Raw genomic sequence first — 27,503 nt, forward strand, 5'->3', positions numbered from 1 at the left:
TGGAACTTTGCAGGGATGAGGCAATAAAAGAGTCCCAATCTTATTACTAGCTTTAGTCAAAAACATTATCACCACCATTTTTACTCTGTGCAGGCATTAAAGTGGTGTCACCACTGATTCTTTCTTTTCCTTTTTTCTCCACCTCCAATCAATCTAATTCCTACTGACTCTCCCATTATCTTTCTGTTCAGTTTAATCCAACTCCTTGTTTTCACACAGACATTATTAAAGCTTCCTCCTAGCTTCCTTCCTTACCTCCAGTCTATCGCACTTTCTTTATATCCCGCACTGCAGTTGTTGTGACATTCCACTCTTTCTGAAGATGTCTCTGTCCCTATCCTAGACTTTAGTGGAAATAGACTCACCAGGCCATAAGTCAATTCTAGACCCTTTCCAGCTCCACATTGAATCTCTTGACCTGTCAGTGAGATCTGAACTAGTGTTGGAGAAATACATAAAAATATATACATAAAAAATACATACATAAAAAGAAAAATGAAAGATCGTGCTTGCTTTTAACCTGATGTCCCAGAAGTGGGTCATACAGCAGATAGTTGAATTAGAAAATACATAATTGCTTCTTTGATTTTGAGAATGTTCTTATTTTGTTAAACAGAAAAGCTAGTTACAGAAACAGCTTATAACATATAAACATTCATTTATATGCTCCTCCTATATTGACTATCTACTGCATGCCAGGAATTGTGCTGGATACAAAGAAAAGTAAGGTGTGTCTGGAATTATTTACGTACATGCTCTGAGAATTCTAACTCTTGTTTTTTTATTCTTCTTCATGACTTGATTGAGATAACTCCTAATATTGCACTCAACTTGAACCTTTTGTTTTCTCTAGAAGAGAATCTAGAAAACTAATGAAGAAAGCAAACTGTGTATGGGTCACTTGCTCTAAAGACCACCAAGGAATTTTTCTTCTCCAGTTAATCAAACACAAAATCTCCCACCCAGTTTTTAGCGCTCTCTAAAATCAACTTCACCTTGTATATTTAAATTTCTCTCCTACCACCTTGCAGCCTCCCAAACATTTGGTTTGTCTTCATCTTTATAGACAGACTTAACATGATTTATCTTGAATAGATTCCATGACATTTCTGGACTTCAGTTTCCTCATCTGTAGAATTAGAATACACCTGCCTTATAGTTAATGATGAGGATTAAATGAGAGGACAATGATAAAGCCTGTCTGACAATTCTTAACCATGAAAGTTGTTCAATGATTATTGATCCCTTCTCCATACCAAAAACAGAATGTCTCCCTCACCAATGCAAATCTGAGACATCTTTGAAAACTGAAACTCTGCCTGCTCTAATTCTTCATCGTGACTTTCTGGCTTTTGTACTTCTTTTTAACAACACATTTTTACATGTATTATCTTCATATTAGAATATTATTAGCTGCTATTTCATTCCTATATAACCTACATAAAATAGCCCTCTATAATACATTGTCTTATTTTCAAACTGATACATCCCTCTCAATTTTATCTTGCCTCTACATTATAGCTGATAAGAATCAACCTTATTGGGCGCCTGGGTGGCTCAGTGGGTTAAGCCTCTGCCTTCGGCTCAGGTCATGATCTCAGGGTCCTGGAATCGAGTCCTGCATCGGGCTCTCTGCTTGGCAGGGAGCCTGCTTCCTCCTCTCTCTCTGCCTGCCTCTCTGCCTACTTGTGATTTCTGTCTTTCAAATAAATAAATAAAATCTTTAAAAAAAAAGAATCAACCTTATTATAAACTAATCTATAAGATCTAGCATAATGCTTGGCACATGATAGCTGCTTGTTGTTTTTATCATTTAATTTACTTTGGCTCTGGGAGGCTAACAGTCACTTCCACATTACAAATAAATGAAGATTATATTTATTGTTGATAATACCCAAGAGTGTTATCAATATAATAAATATTAGTATGTTATTATACATATACACTCATACACACCCCCTCAGGTGTGAACTTGGATAAGAAAATTTAGAAAAAATTTATTTCAAGGTTGGAAATGCTGAGAAAAGAACATCTGAGGGGAGAAAAAGGAAGGAAATCAGTTGAAAAGAAGAAATAGAAAGGAAGAAAAAGAGTTGTTTTAGTTCAGTGAGCCCCAAAATAACACTGCTTATGGCCCAGACCATGGCCAAGTTTTATGAGCCTGGAGTGTATACAGTTCTGGGGGTCCTCTTTTAAAAAGAGAAATGGCAAAACTTCAAACACGAAATTAGGTAGCGGGCCTAAGAAGCACCATGTGGCTCTGAGGCATAAGCTTCATTAGCTTTCTAATGAATCAGCCTCTGGAACTAGGTAGGATTTTTTAGGACCTCTGTGAGTAGGAAAGCCACTTAAGCTGCAGCACAATAAATGGACACCACTTCCTTCTCTCCCAACAGACTTGTTCTTCACCCATTTCCACTCACCACATCTTACATTTTTCCAAGGGTTTGTACCATAAGGCACTTCTATGACCAGGCATTGTAAAAATTATAACCTTCCCATTCATGGCTTCTTCCCTCCATTTTTATTTCATTCTCCATAATTGCCCGAGAACAAATCAAACCCTTGATGTTCAGCTACAGCTATAAACTCAGAAGGATGCTGTGGGTTGGAGAAGTGAGCTAAGGTAGGATGAGGAAAAGAGATCTTCAGCCTAAAGCCATCAGCTGTGACTGATGGAGAAAAATAGGATAAAATGAACACCAGGAAAGGACTGGGACATAATTGTAGTCATGCCATTTGTCTATGTCCTCCAACCTCACCAGAAGTCCCCCCCCCCCACACAGGCAGTCTGTGTTGGGAGTTGGACTTCCTGGTTTTTGTTTGGTTTTATTTTGATTTACCCAGTATATGACATTATACCAATTCATGGATGCCAGATGGTTCTTTAAGCTTGGTGATCTGTTTGACCCCCCAATCACCAGCCTATGAGCACTTCCCTCCCATCTTACTCCATTCTGTCTAACCTACTTAATTTAACCTATTTTCTCCTGTATTCCTGCTTTCTTTATTTTTCTTATATTCATAAATTTTTGTTACATCCTTATTATGTGGTGGTTCTTCTCCTCACAGAACTCTGGTTCGGGCAAAACTAAACAATTGAAATTTAATATGATGAATTGCATGATAATGCATATGGTCCACTGTATGGTACATATAAATATGCATGGGTTGGTGTGATTGATTCATAAAGTGTGAATATGAGTGAGTAAAAAGAAAAAAATACAGAGGCCAGAACTTGAAGGACCTTACAAGCTAGGCTAAGGAATTTGAATTGTATTCCTCAAGGTGATGTGAAACCCATTAAAAAAACTTAAGAAGGGTGCATGATACAGTCAGATTTGGATTTTAGAAAGTCCACGGCAGAAGCTATAAAAAGAATACATTGCAAAGGATAGTATAAAATGGAAAGAGTTCATTTAAGAAGATGTTACAGTAATTCAGGAGAAAAATATTTTTTAAATATTTAAAACATTAAAAAACTAAAGAAAACATTGGCAGTGTGAACACAGCTGTGGTAATGGGCTGCATCTAGAGAACTTACTTGGCCAGTAAACCGGTTGAGGAAAAAGAAGAAAAAAAGATAATTTCCATGTTTCCTGCTTAGGACATGGAAGAATTTGATGTCATTCTCAGAATCAATAAATATAGAAGGAGGGGCATTTCTAGTACTAACTACTAATCACTGAGCACTGAGTGCATGCCAAGGAAATGCTAAACACTTAAAATACATTATGTGATTTTTTTCTCAAGTTAATATCATGAGGTACATATTATTATATTGAATTTAAAGAAGAAAAAAAATCAAGGCTCTAAAAAGTCAATTCACTTGTCCAAAATTACATAATAGCTAAGTGGTAGAGCTGGAATTCAAACCTAAGCAGACCTAACCCAGAGCCATGGCTCTTAGAAACGTTACAACAGTGTTTAGCAAATGTGGTCCAGAGGCTATCTACATCAGATTAATCCAGGATAATTGTCAAATTAGGCTCCTGGGTCCAGCCCAGTCTATTAAAGTGGCAATCCTGATGGGTGGAGACAGGACTCACCAGGTATTTCTCATGCACTTTAACATTTATATAACTACAACAGTACATACTATATATTACAACTTGGTAGAAGGAGGATGGCAAATTTTCTTTTTATATGGATATTTTAGTATATGGGGCACGCCACCCAGATTGCCATAGGGGTGGAGTGCAGCAAATATTTTCAGGCTGGAATTTGACGCTGGGATGGTTTAAATCACGGTTCTCAGTGCTGTTAAAGCTAGTTTTGCTGCAACCTCTCCAAGGTGGTTTGGATGAAGTATCATATTCAGAAAAGGTAGTGGAATGGGATAAATTGTCACTGAGCTGAGCTGTCCCCCAGATCCCCACTCCTTTTCTTGTTCAGCGGTTTTGACACATACCTCCAAATTTGCCCGAAGCATGAAATGTTTTTGCGTGTTTTCCTAAAAAATGCTTGCAAATAGTTTTTGCATTTTATTCCATAAATTTTTTTAATATATGATTAATTTTGTAGCAAGGGGTGAAACAGACACTCCAGGAAGTCACACTGTGTTGTTGGCGACTCTATTTATCCTCAAGAACACGCAGTGCTCGCTTTAGGAACATGTCACCAATGGGAGGATCATGTGATTGTCGCCAGATAGTCTCCATTAGCAAATTGCAAGCCTTTTCTTGTAGAATTTCCATGTTCTTCGCAATGTTTTTAACATGGTAGGCAACCGCTAAATAGCTAATGAACGTGGAAGGGAGGAGTTTGAAAGAAATAAGGTGTATGAGAAATCAGAATAGACTTAGCAGAAACCAGTCATTTTTGAAAAGTGCCACATTAGGAAGTTCTCTTCATACCTCTCACGGTTAAGTGACCACTTCAGCAGAAGATGATTTGGTCTTCCTAAACTCTCCTACAGAAAAGCTGGAGGCTTTTAGAAAATGGACTTCAAGTGGTTCTTGGACTTGTTTTCCCGTTCAAAAGAGGAAGGAACCAGTTATTGAGAATCAAGTCAGAACTTTCAGGATCCAAAATGTTCAAACCAATTCTCACAGTACACGATAATGTCAGACTCAGAACAATCCCATCTTCATGATATTTTAACTCCCCTTAAGTTACTTTAACTTAAAATGCTGACCGTCCCACTTCAGCTTTGTGTTACTAACATCTAAGTGTCTGTTTCAAGTTTATCAAAAGGCAAAACACAGCACCAAAGATTTTTAAGTAGTATTTTTTTAAGACAGAAGATTTTAAAAAGCAATTTCCCTACCTGTTATAAACGTGTCACCTCACTGTAGTGTTTTTCTGCAGACATTCTCTATCTAACTTGATGCCATTACTATTTATTTCTTTTCCAGTCCATGCAAAGTAATGATTTGGCCTGCTATATAGGAATCCGTTTTTGTGGCTCCTATGGCTTGAGGATGTATTTGATTCCTTCTTAGAAACTTGGTCATCTTGATCTGTGTAGCCTTCACCATTTTGAGAATCCTGACCATAATCCTCTGTGGGAATTCAGACAGGTGTCTATTATGGCCCATAATCTGCGATATGGCCTATAGTATTCTTGTTGCAGAAAGGTTAAGCCCTCCCGTCTTTATTCCTGAGTAAAAAAGTCCACATGGTGTTAGTATCCTCAGGGAGCAGACTGAAACAAGCACCAGCTTCAGTCAGGCCTTAAGTCTGTGTCTATGCCAGAAAGAAATCTTTGTGATGAGCAAGGGGCTCGATTAGAAAACAGAACTGTTGGTTTTTAGCTCAGGAGTTACAAAATCAAAACTCTTTATCCTCTATTATGCTTGGAGCGGCCATATTTCCCAAAGCAAAATTTGGCCCTCATGCTCTGGCAAATATAAAGGTACATTTGTCGCAAAAGTTGGGACAGTCCCATAATATTCAAGGCTATATTGTTATTGTGTGTATACCCCACACTGGGACCCAACATGCCAATTAATGGGGCGGGTTATAAGTGAGATTGCACTGCGATTGGTAGAGTTTACTGCCCTTGATGTACAAAGAGATAACGAACAACTGGAAACATGCTGCCTTGTGGATTTACCTGAGAACAGGAAGAGTTTATCCCCATAGCTGTGCGTCATCAAGGACTGTCGGTACTGGGGATGCTGACAATTACCTTTCAGATTTCTGGAGAAGGTATCCACCATCTTGAATTATACATACCTTTGGTCCTGATTTCTCTTGTTCCTTCTATTGCCAGCAACAAAGCTGTAAGACCTAGAAGGGGCACCTCAGCCTCAGTGATGAGATTCAGCTCTTAGACTCAGAATAGTCTGAGAGCTTTCAGAAGAGTCCTAAAAGGAGGGCCTTCCTGTCTTATAGCCAGGCAAGAACCCAGTTCCAAAAAGGGATTGGGAGCAGGGGTTCCTAACCACCAAAAATTAGACCAATGAAAGAGAAGAAAAGGAAACCATCTCCTCAGTCCCTCAAGATGATAACCTAGCCCAGCAGTTAAAACACAGTGCCCGTGGTTCATCTATCTGAGAGATGAACAGTAGACCATACTGCCCAATCCTTTACCCTTTTTATAGCCTTGCACTGGCAAAGACAGTGATACCTATTGCAAAGTCACAATGGAAACAGTTTGGGAGAGCTATCCCAGGATACTGTTTCTGCTCCCTTTACCTATGTGTCTTTTTTTTTTTTAAAATGTCACTTAGTGATCAAACAAGCAAGGACGCGCCAGATGCAAATGGGTGTGAGGCAGCGCCACCTCACTGTTTTTCACGATCAGTGTAAGTGTTAACGCAAATGCTTCTCACCACGACTTGTAAGTACATGCCTGCTTGACATGTAACATACAGTTCAGTGGCAGACCTCTTAGGAGAATTTCCAACTGTCATTCCCAATAGTCTGCCAATAAGGTAAAAAGCTTAAAAGGGGAAGTTCCAAATGGTAGGAACCACAAGTTTTATGTTAGTACTGCTTATGTAGGGCTTTCTTTTTTAACTCTGAAGAGTCTAGCAGATCTCAGTTGAAAGGATATGCTTGTCAAAGTATCTCTTGCCAGAAGGAAGGTAATTCTATCAATAGACACCATAAAAATACATCTCAAATTTTTATTTATCCTTTTAAGTTCTGAAAGCACATTAAGGAAGAATAACATTCCACGTTGGTTACAAAGTGCTAATTAATAACTAACTTCAGTTCTCCCAGAGGTAAAATATTAACATTGTTTTTTAATGAAATTAAGCATCACAATCTTCATCTTCTAATTGTTATAAAAACATTTAGCAGCAATATCTGTTTAATTATTTAGGCATCTCTTAATGGTGTAAATATTATCAGCGCAGTCATAAATATTTTCTGCTTTGTCCATAGACAATCAGTTAAGGATCTGTTGCTTGTAGGACTTAAATTAAGATCTATTTAAAGCTGCCTGCTGGCCACAAAATAATTACTTACACTTGCTAATGCCTGAATCTGTTAGATTTAGCTTCAAGAAGAGTTCTTTGCTTTCACAAGTAGGGGAAAGTTATTTTTCTTATAGGAATTTCATTGTTAATGGTATTAGGGAGGATTAGGGTGGGGTTGAAGTTGTTGAAAATTTAATTAATCTAATCCTTTTAACAGCAATTGTTTTCATATTGATGATTCTCTGTAACAACAGTATTACAGATCACACCCATATGAAATATTTACACAAAATATTTTAGCATGTAATCTCTCCTCCAGCTTTCTCTTTCTAGAACAGTAAGGTTTTCAGCTCAATCTTCAGCTTTCTCTTTTTTTCTCAATCTCTTACTACAAATGCAGGCTTTTTTTCTTAGCGGACCAAAATGAAATCTTTTTTTTTTTTTCCTCCCTACTAATTTTCTCTCAGTATCATCATCTCTCAGTAAGTTATGTTAATGATCATCAAATCATGACTCTTCTACAAGAAGAGGGCTATGAAATAAAAATGGTTCAATTGATTTTGGGGGCGGGGACAGGGGGATCTACAGCCATTTGGTATAGATTCTCATTAGAAATGATTTGTTTACTCATCCATTTCAATAAATTGCTATGCTGCTGAAATTGTCACTAAGAGTAGAGTCAGATGAAGGACAAAACTGTCATTCTGGTCAAACTCTGATCATCTCCGGTGTAAACTGGGAATTGTTCTTAATCTGCTCAAATGTCACATTATCCAAGAGAGACTTTCTCTGACCTCCCAATATAAAATTACAGTCAGTATCTCTCCTCCAACACCATTCTCCCCTTTAATTGGTTTTATTTTTCTCCAGAACCATTACCTCCCAGTAGCATTATGGGACACAATGTATTTGTTTCTTTAGTGCATCTCCCCCAACTAAAACGGAAGTTCTGCTGAAAGCCAGAACTGGGATTTGTTTAGGACTGCATCTTGAAAGTCAAGACAAGGGCCTTAAATATAGTAGTATAGTGGGCAATCAATAAATAATTATTGCATGCATGAAACTTTTTTCTCATTTTTCAGGTGCCTAAAGCACAAAATCAGTGCAAAGCAATAAAATTGTCTCCTTGTCCTGGCATGCATTTTGATGGCTGACAATTTGATGTAAATGGAAGCATTTATCCTGAGCTGGCTGTCCTGCTGAGCCCCAGTGGAAGGGTGTCCTTGGGGAACAAAAGCAGAGGAGTGCTTTGTATGGCCATGTCTTCATTATAGGACTAAAACTTTGAGTTGTGCAGTGCTATCTGGCATCCACACGTAATACAAAGAGTAATACAAAGCAGAGTATCTCAAAGGATGTTCTCCAGAGCACCACTTCTAGGGCATAGAAAGAGGGGTTACTAAAGCGAAAAGGAGCTCTATGGTCAGTTAAAGGTTCTGAAACTAGGTATTACATGAAGCTAAGGAAGATTCGTAACTTCAGGATATCTCAAATGTATGATAATGTTCATTTGGACTCTAAAACACTTAGACTCTTCCTTTCTACTACCAATCTGGTTTCTAAGACCGGGTTCCATCACAAGTAACACCATTGACTTGAGAACTGAAAAAGGGCAGGGCAGGGGCAGGACACATGGGTCTTGGCTCAGTCCCTTACTCACCTTTTTATGTGAACGTGGGCAACTCAGAGAACACTTCTCTATGCCTCAGTTTTCTCTTCTGTAAAGTAGCAGAAGAAAGGATTACCTGGGATAATGTATATAAATGGTCTGACCCATAAGTTCTAAATAATGATAGTTATTGTCAACACATTTTACCAAATGTAGCAACGAATGCTTTTTAGGTAGATATCCTCAAGTCTATTTCCTAAGACATAAAACCGTATATGGGTTTGCTAGGATCCACCCATACCCAGAATCAGCCTGCTATGTCTCCCTCTCGGTCTCAGTACCCTATGCCCCTTTGAGAAAATCTGCACATCGATGGTGAAGTCCAAGAAATGCCATCTTCCAACATGACTTAATACAAATGTCTAATAACTCACCCTGGTATATCCTGCAGAGCTGATTTCCTGTGTTTTGATGCCCTTGACCTCAGATGAAGATGCTTTTGTCAGGAGGAAGGTGGTAGCATCCAAGTTAATGATTGTGCAGATGGCTACATGCTGGTCGATTTTGAAGTGACCATATTTTTTCAGTAAATTTCAGCTGAAGGTGTGATTTGTGTAAATCTGACCCCTTCCAGTAAAATGTGCATTTACATATATTTAGAATTTATAAATCTTGACAGATTCCACAATATTTATAGTCCTCCATAAAAAGCCTTTGCCAGTTTTCAGAGCTTTGCATTTGGCTCTCTGGTATGTTTAAGCGAGCTTAAATAATAATAAATTTGGTGATATATTCCACCTGGAACAGAAACTTATTTCCCCCCCTTGGCTTGTTTTGAAGGGGATACTATAAATAGTGCCACAGACGCTGGGATCAGGAATAGGGAATTGAAATTCGAGAGAGAAGTACAGAAACATTTCCATTATCACTGACGCCTTGAATGTATTTTTAAAACAGTTCTGTTCCTCAAATAATGTACCTTCTCTCCTTTCTCCTACCCCATCTCAATTATACTAAGTCCCCCAAACCTGTTGCCAGCTATAGGATTCAGTTGCACTAATGGGGAAAAAAAGAGTGAAAGTATTAGCTGACACAGAAATTGCCTCTAGAGAGGCCAAAGCAATTCTCCAGTGTTCATCTCACATTTCACAGGAGTCAGCTGGTAACTGAGCGTCGAGGTCTAAAGTGTAAATTCATTATTTGAGACCCAGGTCATGCATCCTGCAGGTATGATGAAAAGCTCTCAGTTCATGAAAAAGAAAAAAAAAAAAAGTCTAATTGTAATTACAAGAGAAAGCCTAAGGACAATGTCAGAGGGTCGATTCTTTCACCCATCCATGCTTATAATTACCCAGTAGAGGATTCGGGAGAAATGCCTGAATAGTTGACTCCAAATGATACCATTTATTTTCTTAAACACAAAATAAACAAGAATCAGGGAGCCAGCTGTTTGCCGTGGAATCATCTGATGAAAACTGAAAGCAGCCATTAAGTGTAGCATAAGTGGTGTTGTAACTTGTTGTGATTCAAGATTTATTTCCAGCTTCTTGTTTGAGTGGAGGGTGAAGGAGACAGCCTTTGTCAGGGGGAAGTAATAGTAACGGCTAACATCCCTGGACAGCGGACTCTGGGCCGGCACAGAGTAACACATTAAGTGGCTGTGACGCATATTTCTCATTAAGTACTGGATTTTCCTGTCCTCATAACTTGGAGCATGCCCCTGCCCCAAGTCTTTCCTATGCAATCCCCTTGCCTCTAGCTAATAGGATGGCAGATGTTTGGACCAAGCCCCAGAGCCCATAGTATACCACATTTTAATGATTTGTGGTGAACAAAGTAAATGCTTTAAGAACAGGCTTTATGAAGCAGGGGCCTTTTTAAGTATGATGGATTTGAGGCAAACCAAGAAGAAGCTGAATGTTGTATGGGGGTATTGTTGCCCAAACAGGGCATAGGTATCTACGGTTCATTGCTAATTCTAAAGGTTTGCTTGAAAAATGACTTTTTAAAGAATTGTGCTCTTGAGGAACGTCCTTGAGGCATGGAGGGATTTCCTTGATTTTCTAAAGCATCTTTCTGAGAGGACGCAGAGGTATTGAGCTGTTAGATAGTTGCTCAGTGTCTTTGTGCTTCTGGGACCACATTATGGGTCTAACACATATGGGATAAATAAACTGTTTTCATTTCTTAAAGCCCATGGAAGGAAACCAGACAAGAAAATTACCATATTGCCTCATTTTTTTTTTCAAAGCTTTTAAAGAGGAGAATCCAGTGAGGGCAAATAAAAATGATTACTGCAAACAGGGTCCCACCCTTTCCTTCCTTCCTAGCCTTTTACTCAGCAACGGCAATGGCAAGAGTTGTGTCAAACCAGTGTTTTGATGCACCCTCTTCTGTTCTTCTTCCATAGGGCAACCCCTACATGTGCAATAATGAGTGTGATGCAAGCACCCCCGAGCTGGCGCACCCCCCTGAGCTGATGTTTGATTTTGAAGGAAGACATCCCTCCACGTTTTGGCAGTCTGCTACTTGGAAGGAATATCCCAAGCCTCTTCAGGTTAACATCACTCTGTCCTGGAGCAAAACCATTGAGCTCACAGACAACATAGTTATTACCTTTGAATCGGGGCGTCCTGACCAAATGATCCTGGAGAAATCTCTCGATTATGGACGAACATGGCAACCCTACCAGTATTACGCCACAGACTGCTTAGACGCTTTTCACATGGATCCCAAATCTGTGAAGGATTTATCACAGCGTACGGTCTTAGAAATCATTTGCACTGAAGAGTACTCTACGGGATATATGACAAATAGCAAAATAATCCACTTTGAAATCAAAGACAGGTTTGCATTTTTTGCTGGACCGTGGCTACGCAATATGGCTTCTCTCTACGGACAGCTGGATACAACCAAGAAACTCAGAGATTTCTTTACAGTCACAGACCTGAGGATAAGGCTTTTGAGACCAGCGGTTGGGGAAATATTTGTAGATGAGCTACACTTGGCACGCTACTTTTATGCGATCTCAGACATAAAGGTGCACGGAAGGTAAGAAAACATCTGTCTGACTGGAATGAGAATGGTGGTTCAAAGAAACTGCCAGTATGTTGGTCCCACAGGTTAGAGAGACACGAGCCATTTTCTACTACAACATTTCCTCAGGAACACAGTCTAGAGCTAGGTCTGGAGAAATTTGAGACCCTTCTTACTCAGCAGTAATTTGTGATCCCAGACTCACTGTCACTGAACCTGAACCTGGCAGAATTTCTTAGAATTTAAACAGAAGGGGAGGGGGAAAAAAAAAAAAAAGTAGCATCTTATTTGAGTCCAAGGAGCTCCCTAGATCAGGGGGTGGCTCAAATCTTTAAGGCAGTGAAGCCAGGGGGAACAAAGTCAGCTGCTCTTTAAAAGATACCAAAAAACAAGAATACATCTTTCCATTATTTTCAAATGCCAGACAGGATTTCCACATGGTATCTCTCTCCGTTTATATTTCATTGCATTGCACAAAGCACAGTTTCTGAACTGTGAGTTATATCCCTTTAAATTTATTAAATCGGAACCAAAAGCGCTTAGGAAGCACAATGCATTTGTTAAAAAGGAGTGAACTCTGCTTTTCGGGGTTTTCATCGTTATTGCCTTAAAAAGATATGCTGCCACTTAAATATGGACCTGAGGGAGGCTCCCTTCATTTTTGGGGTCAAATACAGATGGACCAGAGTTTAAAACCATTAGCGGTCACCGACAGGCATATCTTTGGTTTTGATAATACATCAGAGACACACTGGAGCAAGTTTCCAAGAATTTTGAAGATGCTTTAATGAAAAACTCAGGTAATAAGAACCAGGACCTCTAAGGTAGAGCTATTCAACCAGATTTCTTAACTGTGGTATGGTTGGTAACCAAATAACCAACTGACAGGAGTTGAAGCATGAAGTCATTGGTTGAGAAAACCAAAAATCAGTGAGGTATACAGCAAAATAAAAAAAGAGAAAGCAAAGCAATAATCATTCTAAAAATGCTGAGAGAGCTTCAAGTCAGAATAGATGAGGTTAAGAATATAAATGGCCCATAACTCATATAGGTCTCATTAGGCAATCCTAAAATTTAAACAAATACAGCAGGCTCCATTAAGTGAATTGGCATCCAACATGCCTTAAGATAGCCCAGTCCTCAGAAACTGGAGAAGTGTTGAGACTCCCTGGTCTTTCTGAGAGTTCACTCAACCTATCTTTTTGATAATAATATTGTATCTGTACAGTAGAAGGAAGAAGAGGCCACTGATGTTAAGGTGAAAGTCGTAACGAGCACACAGAATGGAGTGGTGGACATGACCTCAGTGTGGTAGTAGAGGTTTCAGATTCTGAACTGTGGGAAGCAGCAGGAACTGGATGTTCCTCCCGGGAGAGTCAGGAGTCTTGAGCAATGGAGCCTCTTTAGAAACCGCTAACAAAGATCTTGGTGACATATGATGAAGACTTTTTGGAAGCAGAATAGTATTTCTGCAAGGAGTAGGCACTGGTACAGCACTGAACTTGTAGGTTGCAGGGTGTAGAGGAAGGCCTACGATCAGCAGGGCACAACCAGAGGACAATCTGGAACTGGAGCCTGAAATATGAATTGGCTATTTGTAGTAAAATGTAGCCATTATACTCCTAAATATTTTTGTAAGTGATCATCAGTTTCCAGTTCTTCTTCTTGGGGACTACAATATATAAAAATAATGGATGTTGATATTGTTAACCATAGCATTCTATAACAAAGTAACAAGTATTCAGTTCATCTATAAGAATAAGTGTCAAAATTCATAAGCTGAGGTTTGAATTTGAATCCTAGTGTGATCTTCACTGTTAGATAAAATCATCTAATTCAGTTTTCCTGCAGTTTGAGACGTTTATAATCCAAGCCAAAATCCTTAAAGTCCAACTTCTGCAAACACTGTCTCATCTTCCACTGGTAAAGAAGTCAGTTGTGTGAAGCTTTTGGTTAGGAAGTAAACATTGTTGGAGTTATTTGTGTTCCTGCACATTCATTTTTTTTTAAAGATTTTATTTGACAGACAGAGATCACAAGTAGGCTAAGAGGTAGGCAGAGAGAGAGGAGGAAGCAGGCTCCCTGAGCAGGGAGCCAGATGCAATGCAATGCGGGGCTTAATCCCAGGACCCTGGGATCATGACCTGAGCCGAAGGCAGAGGCTTTAACCCACTGAGCCACCCAGGAGCCCCTGCACATTCATTTTTGTTTCCTCTGATTATTTAAAAAAGACGGTGTAAATATGCTTTAAAGTGACAGGAATTTTTATGCTTTCTCTATGGGGGTCAAAGATACTATCCCTTAAAAGTGGCATGTTAGAAAAGTAGACTCCCACCAGATTTACCACTTTTCTTTTATCTATGATCCTGCTAGTACCCTCCAACTGCATCTGATGGGCTCTGGGGAAGTTGCAGGAGACATCCTCCCTTCTCTGGGACTCACCTCTACCGTCTTTTCCTGAAGCAGCTGGGCAAGAGGGAAAGGTCCAGTAGAGGTGAGCTCCTTCCATAAGGGCCCCCTCTGTCACCTCTAAACTCTGTCCAAATTCTTCAGGGCAAAACTGATGCTGGTGTGTACCATGCTAGGCACCAGATGGCTGGGGTATTTTTATCTTAGGGGTGAGACTAAGGAAGCAAGGCCTGACGGCTCAGGCGTATCTCCAGCTTTTAAGTTATATAAGGGAAATGGAGGCAGTAAAGAGAGCGGTTGAGCAGCCCCTGGTGCATGAGCCTTTCAGTGCAGAAGCTCATCTGTACATTTTACCCTTGAAAACTTCAGTAGGATTAGTGGTCTAGGTTGTCTGTTTCATAGATAGCAAATCATCTGTAGAAAGATTGAATATTAATTGATGATACCCAAAGGAAAGTTCTAAGGGTTCCTTTTCAAAGACGTCATCAATAGAAACTTTCCAAAATATAACAGGCCTTTGTCTCCCTCAATCCTCTCTCTACCATACCTGAAATGACTGCAGCATTTAACATGCCATTATGTGACTATATCGGATCATTATAAGGATACTTTTTAACTTTTTACTCTACTACTACCCACACTGTAATGTGGGAATTGGTGTGAATTATTTGGGGAAAGTGGGCAGATATCCATAAAAGATACAATACAAGCAATACAAGATTTTTCAGCTATGAAACAAACACAGGTAGAGAATCTTTGAATTGACAATTCCAATTCTCAACTTCTCATGCACGTGTGCACACGGCCTTTGTGTTCCATACTGGTTACTATTTGGTGTAAAAGTAATGTTTTGATTGTTATTAGAATAATGTAGCATTTTATGTTCCTTTTAGCATGCCACACATCACATACCTATTTACTGGTGACAAAAACTATAATCCCATCATAAAAATTGTATGCCTCTTTGGCTGCATACTTATTTTGCTTCCATTTACTCCCCCTCATTGTGTATTTATTAAGATAATGGAGGGAAAAGAGGAAACATGGCTGTTGGCAATCTCAGCGACTCCATAGTACTTACATTGTTCAATAAACCTAATAATCTTCATGGACTAATTCTGACTTATGGTTGTCCTACTTCAGTAAATCAGGGTGATTTTCTCTAGTGAATAATAGACGAGTGCAGTGTGCCAGTACCTTAATTAAAGAGTGGCTCTCTTAGTCTTGATCTCATTTTAATTTACAGGGTAATACTACAATAATATCACTAATGGAAGGTACATTAAAGGGCATCAAGTAGCATTAACTGTATTAAATTATGGTACTTGTGTTAATTAACTGTTGAAGCAAGATGGTTCTAATGGCCAAAAAGGTCGTCTAATGCATAAATAAAATCTACCCAGATGAGAGGTGAGAGGAGAAACGAAGAGTAGATATTTGTTCTGAACATCTTTTTATACAGACAGGGAGTTCAATTCATAGGCTGTTAAATACAGATAACGTCCAAAATGTTTTCTTAGTTACACAATTAGAAATTTTGGTTTTTAAATATTCTGTTTCCTTCTATGCTTTCCATAATTAAATTAGTTGAAAAGTTGAACACTATCTTTGTCAGATGCATAGGTTTTGTAATCTATTAACTCAGCATTATTTATTGTTTCTTTGAGATGAACAGTTTCAAGAAAGCAATGTGATTTATTATAATAATTATTAAATCTGAAAGACAAACGAACATTTGACAATGTGCTCATTTATCTGTAAGATGTGCTACCAGCAATGTATTAGGCTACTGATTTCAGACATAAGATACTAGAAATCTTTTTCAACCTCAAAACTTTAGGATGGAATTGTCAGAACTTTTCTCAGTGACCTAGAAAACTCTAACCCACATCTCCATTACTTGCCTCATTACACAGTATTTCTGAACATAATTATCAATAATTTTTTTCATAATTTTTATCATAATTTTTTTCTCTGTAGTGTTTATTCATTTCTTACCCCTTGCTGTGCCAGCCCAAGCACCTCACAGGTAGTTAGCTGTTAGCCCAAGTACCTCACCGGTTGTTAGCTGTCCCTTCCTATTTATAGAATTGATTTTGTCTTCTGTGCCCCATTGTTTTTCTCCAAGATAAACAAGATAAACTGGGATGGATGCTGGCTTAGATAGTGGGTATATAGAGACGCATAAGGCATACATAGCCAATGCTCTCAAGGAGCTGAAACCAGAATGGGCACAGACATGGTGGGGGGGTGGAAAGCAACTTGGGTCCAGTGCTTTTGCCACGTAAATATGATGACAGGGAAGGCTCTACTAATATAATCTGCAAAGCCTAGGAAAAACTTTGATGAGGATGTCATACTTGCATGGCAACTTGAAATCAGTGCTGTGGAATGCCATGTAGCCAGGGTGGAATGGCTGTTTTAGGTGACCAGTTATGCTTAAGAACAGCACAGCCTGTTAAGGAAATCCAGATAGTTGAGAACTGGCCTGAGTGGACAAATCCTGGGGAAGCCCTTCCATCTTCTCTCTGTGGTTCTTCAGCGTCTCCAAGAAGCATTGAAGGATTCTGGCATCTTGGCCTCTGAGCTCCCCATGTGCTAGGAAATCTAAAATGATGTGGATTCTCATAGAGCAACGAAGTGCAGGTGAGAAACATGGAAAAGCAATGGTATTAGAGGATATTTCAGTGTGGCTGTAGTTAGTGAGGAACTGCATAAGACAAGGACAGCAGCCACGTGGCTCAGCAGGAGAGCAGCTGTAACTCCAAGTCCTGATGCCCAAATGGGGAATCCAGAAAATCTCTCTAAATCCCACAAAAGCCATCATCACATAAGGGTTTGAAAGAGCTATGTACAAAGTCAATAGGACTTGGTGACCAATCAGATTTTGAATAAAGAAGGGCTGAAGAAAATACTTTGGTAGGAATCCCAATGATGAGTCCAGTCAAGGATTTAAAAGTACTGCTCTGCTGTTGCAGGGAGACATTTGAGATAGAAGTTTAAGTTTGAAAATTACCACCTTCCTTGTGATGGTTGAAGTTCAGGGAATGGAGGACAATGATATAATAGGGTGTCTTCCCTTGTAATTATAAATGGCTATGGTCACTTATAGAACATTTACAGAACTCTGGAATACTGTCATGTAAGATGTAATTTCTGTTAGAAATTGAGAAATAATCGGGGAATTAGGAGGAAAAGAAAAGAAGGATGAAAAAAAAAAAGAAAAAGAAAAGAAGGATGAATTAAGGTCATTCAGTAGCCCCCATTAATATTTAAGTAACGACCCTCTACATTTGTTGAGCCACCCAGGCACCCCGACCCTTTACATTTGTATGGCACTCCAGTTACAAGATTCTTGGCAGGTACCTTCTTTTTTTGAATCTTCAAAAGAAATTTGTGAAGCAGGCAGGTACGTAACTCCATTTTTCAGATGAGAAAACCGAGGAACAGAGAAATTCCATTTTTTTTTTTTAACATCCACACATAATAAAGTGATAAATCATGCTGCTAATTACAAAACTCATACTGTCTACATTGTGCTCTTCCAGCCACACTAGCCTGAAGTGAGTTCAATCCATACAGAAGACCTAGAATGTTCCCAAAGGGGCCATCTTTCAATGGCAACAACGAATCAGTGAGTCTTGTGGCTCTGCCCTTCTTGGAATGTTCTGGGAGTCACTCTCTCTATGACTCCGAGCTCTGTATTTCACTCTGCCAGATTGCTGTGTGTTTATCTGAACTCTAACTTCTGAACTCACTTTTATCAATTTTATAATGCATGATTGGACTAATATATCCAATTAACACATAACTAATTTCTGTGTTAGATCTAGGTGCTTATTTGTTAGATCTAAGTGCTTCACAGCTAAAATAAAATTCTGATGTTAGTTTCTTATTTTCTGAGGGGAGCAAAAAAGTAAAGAAATGAACTGAATTTTCTAAATGTTACTTTCCCCCCATATTTTTCCACAAACTTAATACCTGCAACCACTTCTGCTTAATAGGCATCATTAAACACAAAACAAACCACAGATATTAATGGATAAACTTGGAAATGACCAGCTACCCTAACTTATTTTAAGAGAATTTACCTTTCAATTGAGAATAATGTGCTTTTCCTTTTAACTTCCATATATTAGTCCACATTATCTCTTCTGGAACTGTAGTGAATAAGTGTACTACTTCATTTCATAAATTCGCAGTCAATGATCCTATGCTCGAGTCTTTTTTTTTTTTTTTTCAAGTTAAATGAATACGTAACCATTTTACCATCCAAATTTTTAAAATTTAATTTCAGGGGCGCCTGGGTGTCTCAGTGAGTTAAGCCTCTGCCTCTGGCTCAGATCACGATTTCAGGATCCTGGGATCGAGCCCGGCATCAGGCTCTCTGCTCAGCGGGGAGCCTGCTTCCCCCTCTCTCTCTCTCTGCCTGCCTCTCTGCCTATTTGTGATCTCTCTCTCTGTCAAATAAATAAATAAAATCTTTAAAAATAATAAAAAATACAAAATAAATTTTAATTTCAAATCTCTTAAAGGAAGAATGAAGTTCAGTAAATAAGAGCACTCAGATAAAAGCTTAGTAACCTTAATTAAAAATAAAAAACAGGAAGCCTGGGTGGCTCAGTGGGTTAAAGCCTCTGCTTTCGGCTCAGGTCATGATCCCAGGGTCCTGGGATCAAGCCCTGCATCAGGCTCTCTGCTCAGCAGGGAGCCTGCTTCCCTTCCTCTCTCTCTCTGCCTGCCTCTCTGCCTACTTGTGATCTCTGTCAAATGAATAAATAAAATCTTTAAAAAATAATAAAATAAAAAAATAAAAAACAACACGAAAGAATTGCTACTTAACTCCAGTGGCAATGCTTAGAATCAAGATTTATGGTATGAACCCATTTTAAGTGGACAACTGAGTGCCATTCTGATTTGGAACATATTTCTTAAATCCTTGAGGATTTCTTGAATTATAAGGAGAATATATGCATTAGCAGCTCATTTTCCTCTGAGGTTTGTACCATTATAAGGAGAGAATGTATCTAATAATTCCTCCAATTAAATTATGAACTTCATTAGTGTGCAGAAAAACAACCCAGTTTAAGAGCTTGTCTCCTTATCCTTAATTCCCCAGTGCCATAGATTTTTTTAAACTAGTGGGTCATTAAAGGAAAGATGTCTCCTTTTTAAGAAACAAAAGGATAGTTAGGCAAAATACCACATAATTAAAGAGTGAAATAATTTCCTCCCTCACTTACTTCAGCATTCGTGTAAGAAGCTATATTCTGGCTATATCTGCATACCCCAACAATGGAAAACAGGGATGCGCTCAACTCTGGTGTCCAACTTCTGGAGCCATGCTTTTAATTCTAAGACAGTGGTTGACATCTTTGGTCTCACTGTTTTCTTTGTCCCTAGGATCAGAGTTATTTCCTGACAACTTAGGAGGTCATGGCCATTGGTTTATATTTAGTGGAAGAGTTTTTGTGCATATATGTAATCAGTTGTCCAGTAGAGACACCATTTCCATTCATTCTCCAGATATAAGAATAAATGTATTAATGTCATGTACTTTTTAATAGTAATGGGTTTTATCATATCAGTTTGATTGTGTGAATATGTTGATTTCGTTGCAATATAGGTCTGTATTTCAAGTAAGTAACTTTTAGAACTAAATATTTTAGTTTAACCAGAACTAAGTGCATTGCATATAAAATGGTTGCTATTTCTGTGTCCTTTTTATAGGTAAGAAAACTATCTGAATAAGGCCACTGAATCGGTGGCAATGGGGAAAGGAAAATTTTAAAATGCTTGTTTTGGGAAATGAATTTGCTCCTGAAATTCCCACTTGAAAATCATTGAGTCAATGGATAGACTAGGTTTTATTTTTTTATTACTTTTTTAAGATTTTATTTATTTACTTGAGAGAAAGAGAGTACAAGCACGAGCCGGGGTAAGGGCAGAGAGAGAAGCAGACTCCCCACTGAGCAGGGTGCCCAGTGTAGGATTCAATCCTGGGACTCCGTGATCATGACCTGAGCAGAAAGCAATCGCTTAACCAACTGAGCCACCGAGGCACCCCCAGAGTAGGTCTTAAATCTGTGTATAGGAGCCTCACAAATCCCAGCGGTCCACAAATCCCAATCCAGAATATTGTGTCAGCTCTTTTTTGCTTTGTGACCCATACCCAAGACAACTCATACTGTGTTAGGAATGTATTGAGAAGACAGAGAGTGAAACATTAGGACCTCAAATCATTTTTTGTCTTACTTTAGCAGGAAACATTGGCTGGGGGTCAAGAGAAGTGGGTTCTAGCTCTAGCTCTGTTATTAATTCTGTAATCTCAGAGCAAGTCCCAAGCACTCCGAGCAGAGTCTCCTCATCTACAAAATAAGAATGTTACACTGCATTTGTTTTTGAGAATTACTCTTCATATAAAGGTCATAGGGTCAAATGCATTTGGAAAATGTTTTCATTATTTCCTTCTAGGAGAATTACAATGTATATTAGCAAATTAAAGGCCCTGCGATACCCTATGATAAAGAAACATTTCCGTTTTATTTATCCAGATCCTCCCAAACTTAGCCAAAATCATCTATTAATACCATAACTAGTGTCAATAGAAATCATGCAGGGTAACAAAATCCCTTTACTTCAGTCTCTAATGCTATTGGACTTTTCATATGATTTAAGGAAATAAATGAAAACATTTTGTGTGTGTGAGTGTGTGTGTTTGAACTATTTGCAGTGCTAAGAACAGATTGATATTTTGCAGTGAGGTCTAATTTTAGCTATCATCTTCCCTATATTGTTGCTACACCGGGTAAAAAAATGAGACTATCTTAAGTATGGCCTTGATAGGAAGTACCTTTCTTTTTTTAACTGTGCTCTTATTTTTTGAACCTTGGGGTGTACTGTGTATCTTTCTTTAAGAATTATAGGAAATTAAGTACAGTATTGGAATAGATAGGGATATTTTTGTTTTGTTTCTAAGCTTAAGAAATTGTGATGGAAGATGCAAAGATGTAAAAAATGAAATGCCAAGTGGTACAATCTGGTCTGTTTCAGAGATAAATAGAGATGTTGGAAGATTTCTATTTCTCTCAAATGTAAGCTTTTTCAAACTCTAATTACAGCAATAAACTAAAATCATGTATTTAGAGGAAAATAAGATTAACTCATATTTAATTTTTTTTTCATTTGCTTTGGAAGATATTCTGGAAACCACAGGCTGATTTTAGTTAAATGCATGTTGCCTTTCTTTTGCTCCTTAGGAATGCTAATGCATAACAAATGAGAGCCCAGTAAAACCAAAAATAGTATATAGCTAAGGGATATCACCTTGTCTAGGAATTGATTGCTGCCCTGGCTGCTTTTACTCATTTGGTTTTAGTGGAATATCAAGAAAGTGAAGCTCTTACAACATATTTGTGACATCCATGTGTAATTATTAATCTTCCAGTGTTGCTGGGAACAGAGAAGTAGTAGGGGGAGGGAGAGTCAAGAGATGATGGGAGGGGAAAGTCTAAGAGGTCAGCAATTTGTCAGGTTGGACAGCATCATGAATTCCTCCTGTACTGGAATTATATAGACAGTGTGTATGCCAAATAGAATCATAGCATTGCAAAATCATTTCTTTTAGAACTGAAAGAAACCATGACATAATGTAATCTAACTCCCTCTTTTTTGGATGTGAAACAGAATGGTTAAACCAACTAACCAAGGATGATACTGTTACATAACTAGAAATTAGGCCCAGATGGAACTTGTTGTATTTTACTCATCGAACTGTCCTCTGTGCCTAGCACTGGGCGGGGCACATAGTAGGAATTCAACAAATATTTATTGATGGGTTAAGCGAATGTGTGTGGAATACCCTTTTGAGCAGCATGGAAACCAACAATTCTAAGTATCTACACACTTCTCACTTGGCATCCTGTGACCACCTGTGTGTATTCCTCACATAAGACTACAAAGGATCTAGAGCTAAGCCCAATAGTTTTGGTAATGCCACTTCATCTAAAATGCTAAAATTGCAAAGCTTCAGACTTCAACAAATTGACCAAAGATAGAGAATAAAATTTATCTACCTCAGATAACAGAGTCATATATCTATTCATGATAAATGAGTATTACTCCACTCAGACACACGCGTTTCCTTTATTATTGTCTGATTGGTGCTTTAAGACCAAAATCGTGATTCACAATTTCTTTCCTGGGTGAGAACAAGTCCATGAAAAGAACTGGACTCTTCCACCCACCCCCAAGAAGTATTTAGTGAAATCACAATAGCACTGTTTATCCCAAAGCTATCTTCAAACGACATTTGCCTCCTGGGTTCAGCAACTAAGTAGTTAAAAAATATATAACAGTCATCTTACAATTTGTAAATGAGGCCTTTAAATATTGATAGAGCCAGTGTTGGGTTTCAAAAAATTTGAGCTAAGGAGACAAGGAAACAGGCAGTGACCTTTTATGAACATATGTCTTAACTAAAATAATTCAAGTTCATTATATACTCTTAAGCAGCAAAAGAGGACTAAAAATATTAATAGTTATGAGAAGAAGAGAGAGAGAAAATGAAAGAACATATTGCATGGCTAGCTAGCTCAGAGTGGAGGAACTGTGGATAATTTGATTCATTTTTGTTTTTCTGTATTTTTCACATTTTATTCATTGAACATAGCATTGAATAAAATTAGTTTTAACAATAAAGTTAAAGTACACAAATACATAAATACATCAAATACACAAGTACACAAATATCTGTTGTGTTTCTATATAATAACAATGAACAATCCAAAAAGGAAATTATGTAAATAATACCATTTATAATAGCATCAAAAAGAATAAAATACTTAGCAATAAATTTAACCAAAAAGGCAAATGATTTGTACACTAAAAACTACAAAATATTGCTGAAAGAAATTGAAGGAGAATATAAATGAAATTTCCTGGTCATGAGTTGGAAAATCTTAAGATGTCACTACTACCCCATGTGTTCTCTAGAATCAAAGCAATCTCTGTCAAAATCCCAATGACAGTTTTGGAAGAAGTAGAAAAATCCATCATAAAATTCATATGGAATCTCAAGTAACTCTGAAAACCCAAAATAATCTTGAAAAAGAAGAATGAAGTTGGAAGTTTTACACTTTTTTTTAATTTTGAACTTATAACAAAGCCATAGTAATCAAAACAGTGTGAATCAGAAAACAAGTAGACTTAATAGAGAAATAGAATATAATATAATCCAGAAATAAGCCCTTGCACATATCATTAAATGATTTTCAAGAAGGGAGCCAGTCCCACCAAAGAGAAAAGACAATCTTTCAAACAAATGATGTTAGTAAAACTGGATATCCACATGCAAAAAAAAAGAAAAAAGAAAAAGAACTTAGATCCTTATCTTATACTTTATCAAATATTAACTCAAAATATTAACTCAAGATGGATCAAAGACCTAAATGTAAGAGCTGTAAGTATGAAACTTTGGGGAGAAAACATAGGGGGAAAACTCATGATATTGGATTTGGCAGTCATTTCAGGAATGTGACACCAAAAGCATAAGCAATGAAGGAAAAAATGGATAGGTTAAACTTCATCAAAATTAGAACCTTTTACACATTAATGGACACCATCAAGAGTGGAAGGCAACCCACAAAATGGAAGAAAATATTGGCAAATCATATATCATAAGTAATTGATATCTAGAGTATAGAAAAACTTCCAACTCAACAATAACAATTATGAATGTCCCACAACAATGAGAATATACTTCATGTCACAAAACCATACACTTCAAGATAGTTAAAATGGTAAATTCTGTTATGTATATTTAACACATAAAAAGTAAAAATAAGTAACAGAAAAAATATAATACTTCTTGTCTCAACAAAATAAAACACAGAAATTCTAAGATATTTAACATTCTTAATCCTTTGCTATTTTTAATGTTGTTCTTGGCTTTGAGATGAAGAAAGATGTTGAGCAGTGTTTTGAGTTTGGAAGGGGCTTCCATGCTAGTTGGAGGAAATAACATTTTGTCAAGCAAATAATTAATAGGCAGAGGGCATTCTCTGTGTGGAAGAAAGATGAAAAGCAATTAGAGAAGTGGGCCTAAAGGACAGGTATCATAATAGTAGTAGAGGATTTTTAAAGACATAATTCGTTTGACAGAGATCGCAAGTAGCAGAGAAGCAGACAGAGAGAGAGGGGGAAGCAGGCTCCCCGCTGAGCAGAGAGCCCAATGGGGGCTGGATGCCAAGACCCTGAGACCATGACCTGAGCCTAAGGCAGAGGCTTTATCCCACTGAGCCACCCAGGTGCCCCAGTAGTAGAGGACTTTTAATATCAGACTGTTTTGATTTCATACCAGAGATAAGCAATGAGGAACAACTGTAAATCTGTGTAGAGTGTTAGGCGTTGGGGAGGATGACAATTTTTTTTTTTAAACACTAAGAAGGTTATACTACTGTTTGTGTACAAAATGGCTTGAAAGAAGGGCCTTATTATAGTAATAACCATCATGAAAGGTGACGGCTATGAATACAGAAAGGAAGAAATAAATCTGAAAAACAGGTTTTAATAACACAAAGAAGTGCAACATCCGGGTGCCTCAGTTGGTTAAAAGTTTGATTTCAGCTCAGGTCATGATCCTAGGATCCTGGGATCAAGCCCCAGGTCAGGCTTCCTGCTTAGCATAGAGTCTGCTTGCCTGACACCTTCTCCCTCTGCCCCCCCTCTGCTCATGCTCTCTCTTTCAGATAAATAAATAAAAATAAAATCTTTAAAAATAATAATAATATTAATACAGAGAAGCAAGCCTATCCCTAATATTCGCATGGTGGGGAAAGAATGCAAAGGAAAGCCCACATGCTATATCCCTAAAAAATTATAAGTTATGCATTGAACTATACCTCTGACTGGCCTATTTCCCCACCCTGGACCCCATGGGCACTCCCTAGTGTGTGGTTAAAGGAGCCATCATCTCAACCCAGCCAGTTCCGCAGTGTGAAATATTGATAACAATCTGATACTGTTGGAGGAAGGCAGATCCTGTATCCTGGGACTAAGACTCCTAAAACTAAAACTCCTAAGTTGTGACTGATCTGCCTGAACTTGGAATGGAAACCTACCTATGCAAGCCTCTAAGAGCCCAAGGCAAGATATCTTTTCTCTCAGTACCTCACTTCCCCATTCCAAGATTTCTAGATAATTCTAAGCACCTCCCAAAACTAGAGCAAGTGTTCTTCTTCTTGTAATGGCCATGCTAACTCTCTTGCCAATAATAACTACAAACTCTGGACTAAAAGTAGAAACATTTGAAGATTCTAGAGAATGACAAGAAGCAGGCAGATACTGGAAAGGAGTCAATATTTGCAAGAAAGGAAAGGCATTGAATGATTTTTCCTTTTTTCCAGTTTTCCCATAGGAGCAGGCCTCAGTCTCTCTCATGCATGATGGGGAAGGGGGTGCAATTAAAACCCAGATGGAAAATCTTCTCTTTTATTGGCTTGAACAACCAGAGGACAGGTGGAGGCCACCATAATAACTAAAATATCTTGGGGATGTTTTATTTCCTTTGGAAAGATAAGTTTTAAAGAAAAAAAAATTAATGGTGTTTCTCAGGATATCTGAACTTGCAAAAGAAGTCTTTAACAGTGTGTTGCATTTCTCTGCACTCCTACCCAGGATGAGCAGATCAGTTGGGAAATCTCATCCACATTCCCTTCAGAAGCACTTTTTGTAGCCTACCTTCCTGGCTGCTTAGAGATCAAAGAGAACATGGGGTAGAGCACCTGCCCTTCTTGGTTCACAGGTATGTCTCCAACTCACCAAAGTCATTCAAATGCTCTTTGTTTCTCACAGCTCTGCCCACTTCCCTAGCCAGTGTGAGACTGGGAAGTTAGCAGATCACAACCAAGAAGTGAGAGCCTTTTCTGGTTCCAGAGTCACCCACTTAGAGGAAGAGAAAGCATGTTGAAGAGTCAGCACTGTTGGTATCAAAGGAGAGCATGTCAACCACCTGCTTAACCTGAGTACCGCATAGAATGGAAAATATCCAAAATCCCATAATGTGTAACAAAAACTTCAGAGAGCCCAGGAACTCTCAGAAATGTACTATAATTTAAAAGGGAAAGGAGTCTTTTTTGGACATGGCAGTAACCCTTTGGTTAAGCATGTTAATGCAAGGCAGACATTTTGCAACTTGAATTATTTATGCTTGTCTTTAAAGTGAACAGAATAACTGGTTATGTTTAGTTGAATAGAAATGAGGAGGGTTTTTTGAGAACATGATGGTATGTAAAAAAAGGGTAAAACATCGTTTAATTGAGAATCAGATCGCTTGGACTCTAATCCCAGCACTGTAACAGGAAAAATAATAAGACCTACCTTTCCTCCCTTTCAGGAACTGGAAAAAACAAAAACGCAAAATGCAATACAAACAAATCAAGCACTTAAAATATTTAGTGCTTACTAGTTCCTGGCAGTGTGCCAATTGATGGAGATACAGAAATGAAAAGCCACAGTCTCTGTCTTCCAGTTGCTACCATCTGGATGGATTGATTCACAAGGAAAGTTATAAGGCAATGTGGTCTCTGCAGTGATAGGGATACAAATAAGATTGCTATGGTAACACCAAGGAGCAGGACGATGGCGGTGTTTCTAGAGGACCTTCTGATAGTCTCTTTTTCATCAAGGTTATTTCTAAACAATCACCTCCATATGTCAGGTTGAACCATATGAAATTGTTATTAATCAATTAAAAATGATTGAATATGATCTAATGGTTGACAATGTCTTATTTTAGACCCAGTACACACTTAGAAAACACGCTTTCTCCCTAATATAGGTATATCCAGAAAATTTATTCACAGTAGAGTTACTTCTAGACACACAGAAATATTGAGTAAAATGTGGATTTGCAAGACTGCATGTTGTTTAATCAGACTGAATGACAGGCTCAATTTTCAATACAAAGTTAATCCTGTTTTCATTAAATATAAATGTTATTTATGGAAAACAAGAGTCCTGCAGAAGCAAAAAGATATCTCTCAGGGTTACACATTTTATATTTGCTTAGCATTGAT

General features: G+C 38.1%; 1 protein-coding gene across 6 annotated transcripts in view; it reads left to right on the top strand.

Annotated features, from left to right (window-relative positions):
* The window catches only part of NTNG1 (netrin G1), a 346,692-nt gene that overhangs the window by 186,131 nt on the left and 133,058 nt on the right, over positions 1-27,503 (top strand). For all 6 annotated transcript variants that reach the window (XM_044238793.1, XM_044238795.1, XM_044238798.1 and 3 more), the window contains exon 3: positions 11,393-12,033. In XM_044238793.1, the coding sequence (XP_044094728.1) occupies positions 11,393-12,033 (641 nt within the window). The remainder of the gene's footprint in view (positions 1-11,392; positions 12,034-27,503) is intronic.

Source organism: Neovison vison, chromosome 2 (assembly GCF_020171115.1).
Source record: "Neovison vison isolate M4711 chromosome 2, ASM_NN_V1, whole genome shotgun sequence".
Classification (NCBI taxonomy): Eukaryota; Metazoa; Chordata; class Mammalia; order Carnivora; family Mustelidae; genus Neogale; species Neogale vison.